The sequence below is a fragment of the Mus caroli genome, chromosome 15, assembly GCF_900094665.2.
Source record: "Mus caroli chromosome 15, CAROLI_EIJ_v1.1, whole genome shotgun sequence".
NCBI lineage: Eukaryota > Metazoa > Chordata > Mammalia > Rodentia > Muridae > Mus > Mus caroli.
The window spans coordinates 92,345,917-92,349,902 of NC_034584.1; the positions used below are offsets into that span (position 1 = coordinate 92,345,917).

At 54.3% G+C, this 3,986-nt stretch overlaps 1 protein-coding gene across 2 annotated transcripts in view; it reads right to left on the reverse strand.

The window, feature by feature from the left end:
* Positions 1 to 6: 6 nt before the first annotated feature.
* Ddx23 (DEAD-box helicase 23) overlaps positions 7 to 3,986 on the reverse strand; it is an 18,041-nt gene continuing 14,061 nt past the window's right edge. For both annotated transcript variants that reach the window (XM_021183841.2, XM_021183842.2), the window contains exons 13-17: positions 3,232 to 3,474; positions 2,177 to 2,328; positions 1,864 to 1,972; positions 1,060 to 1,234; positions 7 to 718 (exon numbers count right to left, since the gene is read on the reverse strand). In XM_021183841.2, the coding sequence (XP_021039500.1) occupies positions 495 to 718; positions 1,060 to 1,234; positions 1,864 to 1,972; positions 2,177 to 2,328; positions 3,232 to 3,474 (903 nt within the window). In that variant the 3' untranslated portion in view covers positions 7 to 494. The remainder of the gene's footprint in view (positions 719 to 1,059; positions 1,235 to 1,863; positions 1,973 to 2,176; positions 2,329 to 3,231; positions 3,475 to 3,986) is intronic.

The following is a 3,986-nucleotide window of genomic DNA, read 5'->3' on the forward strand; positions in this document are numbered from 1 at the left end:
GGGATGCCTAGAGTGCACAGTGCCCGTGGCATCAGGCTGCGCAGTTCCAAAGGCGCCCATCCTGCTTTAAATGCCAAATGGGAAAGCAGCTGTCAGAGTGACAGAGTCCAAGGTTCACAATCCTCATGATGCCAGATCCCCTGGGTCACTCAGGGCAACTACAGCAGTACACAGTAACACATATGTGCTAAGGAAGTCCCCCTCCGGGTGACCAGGTGTTTGTTCAGGCTGGGGACAGGGTGGTGCTAGGCAGCCACCCCACAGCCAGGACGAGGACAGCAAGGCTGCAGGGGCAGAGCTGGGCCAAGCCTGACGTAACTGCGCCCCTCTGCCTCCTACACCACCTTCCCGTGCCCATGGAGCCCCTCACAGGCTTCCAGACCCGGGACCTGACTACTTCCTAAGCCCATGTCCAAGAAAGAGCCTGGGAAGGGACATGAGGGCCTGAGAGCAGGTACCAGCTCCAGAGATGGCTTCTACTCCAGTCATCTGTGTCAAGCAAAGATGGTCTCTTCCCTGCGCTTCTTGGTGAGGATGGTGCCAGGTTTGTGCTGGGCATCTGGGTGGTTTGCCAGCTCTGGAGGGCAGGACGACACTGGGCTCTCTAGGATGGCCTGCTTCAGTTCATAGAACACCGCTGAGTCCTCCTTGGTGAGGAAGGTGATGGCTACGCCACTCTTGCCCGCTCTTCCCGTGCGGCCAATTCTGTGAATGTAATCTGGGGAACAGAGGATGTGTCACTCGGGACCAAGCCAGTCGTCCTGGTGAGTGGTACTCACTCTACAGGAACCTCCACCCGACTCCACTCCACAGGCAAGCCACCCACCTCCTGCTGTCTACACCCGGTAAAGCCAGAGTGCTCGTGACTGCCTATCCTCCACCCCACTGCCGACTTGTCGCACACAACACGAAGGCTCTCCTAGCCAGCACCACTCTCCACACCGTCAAGGGTCAGCCTTGACACTGGGATGTCACCCCAGACTAAAGCAGAGGTTCCCAGTGCACCCTGACTCTGAGGGAGAATATAAGCAGTCTCTCCTAACCCTCTCAGCAACTCACCTTCAATATTTTTGGCCATATCATAGTTGACAACCATAGACACATCTTGGATATCAATACCACGGCCAGCCACATCTGTAGCCACCAAAATATCCTTGGCTCCAGCCTTGAGGTTGGACAATGCAAATTCTCGCTGCTCCTGGCCTTTGCCGCCATGCAGTGTACAGGCGTTATACTGTAGGTAGAAGGCAATGGGCTTAGGGAGACGAGTGGGACCAGGGAGGTCCAAGAGCAGAAGGTGGGAGAGAGCAGATGGCAGGAGAGGACACAGGAAGCCAGAGAAGGGGTTCAGTGAAGTGAGGAAAGAACATGGGAGCTAGAGCAAGAAATGAAAGACAGCGCGGCGTTCTGTGGGGGGCAGGTAGGACAGAGACAGAGGCCCAGTGTGCTGAGATGAAGAGCCAAGCAGGTGGGGAGGTAACGGGCTAAGGATGGCAGGAGTGGAGTAGAGGACAGTCCTTTTCCCTCGTTAGCAGCACAGACCTGGTCATCGGCACCCCTCCCCTCTCCATCCTCATGGTGCTCATCTGAGCACAGACCCACTGTCTACAGCCTCACACTCTGCCATGCCAGGACCTGCCTCCCCGGCCCCACCCCCATTAGACAGAGATCGACATCTGGCTGCTGTGGCTGGACTAGAAGGGAATCCTAGTAACTGATCAGTTCTCATTCCTTTCTCTTGGCCCTGGCTTGTTAGATGGCGTAAAGATTAAACAGTGAGTGGGAGCCGACACTCCCCACTCCATCCCTAGTTTCAGAGAGCAGCAGCACCAGGGCTGGCTTTGCTCTGCCTGCCAGACGTACCCCCATCTTCTCCAGAGACTTGGCCAACACGTCACAACCCTTCTTCTGGTTGACAAAAATGATGATAGGCGGATCAAAACCTTGTTCCAAGATGGCCAGTAGCTTCTTCCTGGGGGTGGGGGAGGAGAATGAGGTACACAATACCCCCAGACTCAGTAAACCCAACACTCAACCCCAGCAATGAACGAACTCCAAAGTCAACAGAGACCTTACAAAAAAGGAAACAGCAAAGCACCAACCCGACAGCCACCCCACAAAGAAGGGAAGTGTCAGACAAAAGCACCCAGGTTTCCCCGCTCAGCCACCCCCATACCTCTTTTCTGATTCCGACATGAGGAAGACCTTCTGTTCTACCCGCTCATGGGGCTTGCCTGCAGAGCCAATGTACACCACAGCAGGTCTCCGAAGATAGCTCCTGGCTAGACGCTCCACCGCTGGGGGCATAGTAGCCGTGAACATGACTGTCTATAAAACAGGAGGTTCAGCCCTGGGCCCAGGCAGACGGAACTGCAAACCCTACTGTCAACACAAGCAGCCCAACTCAGGTTAAAACCATGAGTTATACCATATAGGTTAAAACCTGCTATAAATCTCACACTGTCACCCTGGAAACCGTTCTTTGCCTTTCGTCTCTTGCTAGGAAGGACTGCGAGCGTTTGCTACCACCTGTGATCCAAGTAGCATCTTCATTCCTGACATCACCATCACCATTATTATTATTGGTTTTTCAAAACAGAGTTTCTCTGTGTAGCCCTGGCTGCCCTGGAGCTCGCTCTGTAGACCAGACTGGCCTCAAATTCACAGAGATCCACCTGCCTCTGCCTCCCGAGTGCTGGGATTAAAGGCGTGCACCACCACGCCCGGCTTATTTTTTCTCATGCATGAGCGCTCTCTGTATCACACCTACACATCAGAGCCCTTTCTAGATGCCACCCGGTGGTTGCTGCGAACTGAACTCTGGAAGGGCAGCAGTGCTCCTCACTCCTGAGCTGGCTCAGCAGCCCCTCAGTCCTTACTTTTGTTTAGCTTTTTTGAGCCAGGATCTTGCTACATAGATCTGCCTGGCCTGGAACTCACATATCAGACAAGCTAGCCTCAGTCTCCACAATCTTTCTGCTTTCTCCTGCATGCTGGGGCTTTGGGCAGGAGCCACTACACCTGGCACTTTTTCCTTCCTCGTAAGTAGCATGATTCTCTAGAATCAGCTTTCCAGGCTAAGCTACATGGCTCTACCCCTCGGCCTGTCAGAGGACTGTACACAGGCACGGCTAGCACGCTGGAGGCGTGCACTGGGCCCTCCCTGGGCAAGGAAGGTCTGCAAACAAGACTTGGGAACTGGTTCAGCTTCTCCCAAGAAAGCCGCCTTACTTGACGGTATTTATGTTTTCCTGATTCAAAGTTGGCCAACATCTTCTCGGGGTCCTCAGCCTCATCTGTGTCTGGCTTCTGGTTGCTGACAGGCATGTGTTCCAGGATCTTCTGCACATCTGGCTCAAAGCCCATGTCAATCATCCTGTCCGCCTCATCCAGAACCACGTAGGTGCAGCGGCTCAGCACCAGGTACCGGTTCTCCAGCACATCAATCAGACGCCCCGGGGTGGCGATCACAATCTGGAAGACACAGTGTAATCACAGATGGCCTTAGCAGACAACGCCCATCTTTTTTTCCTCTGTTGTGAACTATCTACCCTAGGCAACAGACCCTCAATGCTAAGGAGCTTGGACCTCAACCTCCAGCCAGATTTGGTACTTAAGGTCCCAGAGAACGGACACGAAACCATCTGGTACCTTCTGCTTCCCTCAAGAGTGAATGGGGTTTCTAAATAAGAGCGAGGGTTAGACAGGTGGGAGAATTAGGAGGAACTAGCTTAGATGGAAAAAAGGCTAGGGAGCACTGTGGAAGGAGAGGCTAGGGAGCACTGTGGAAGGAGAGGCTAGGGAGCATTGTGGAAGGAGAGGGGCTAGGGAGCACTGTGGAAGGAGAGAGGCTAGGGAGCACTGTGGAAGGAGAGAGGCTAGGGAGCACTGTGGAAGGAGAGAGGCTAGGGAGCACTGTGGAAGGAGAGGCTAGGGAGCACTGTGGAAGGAGAGGCTAGGGAGCACTGTGGAAGGAGAGGCTAGGG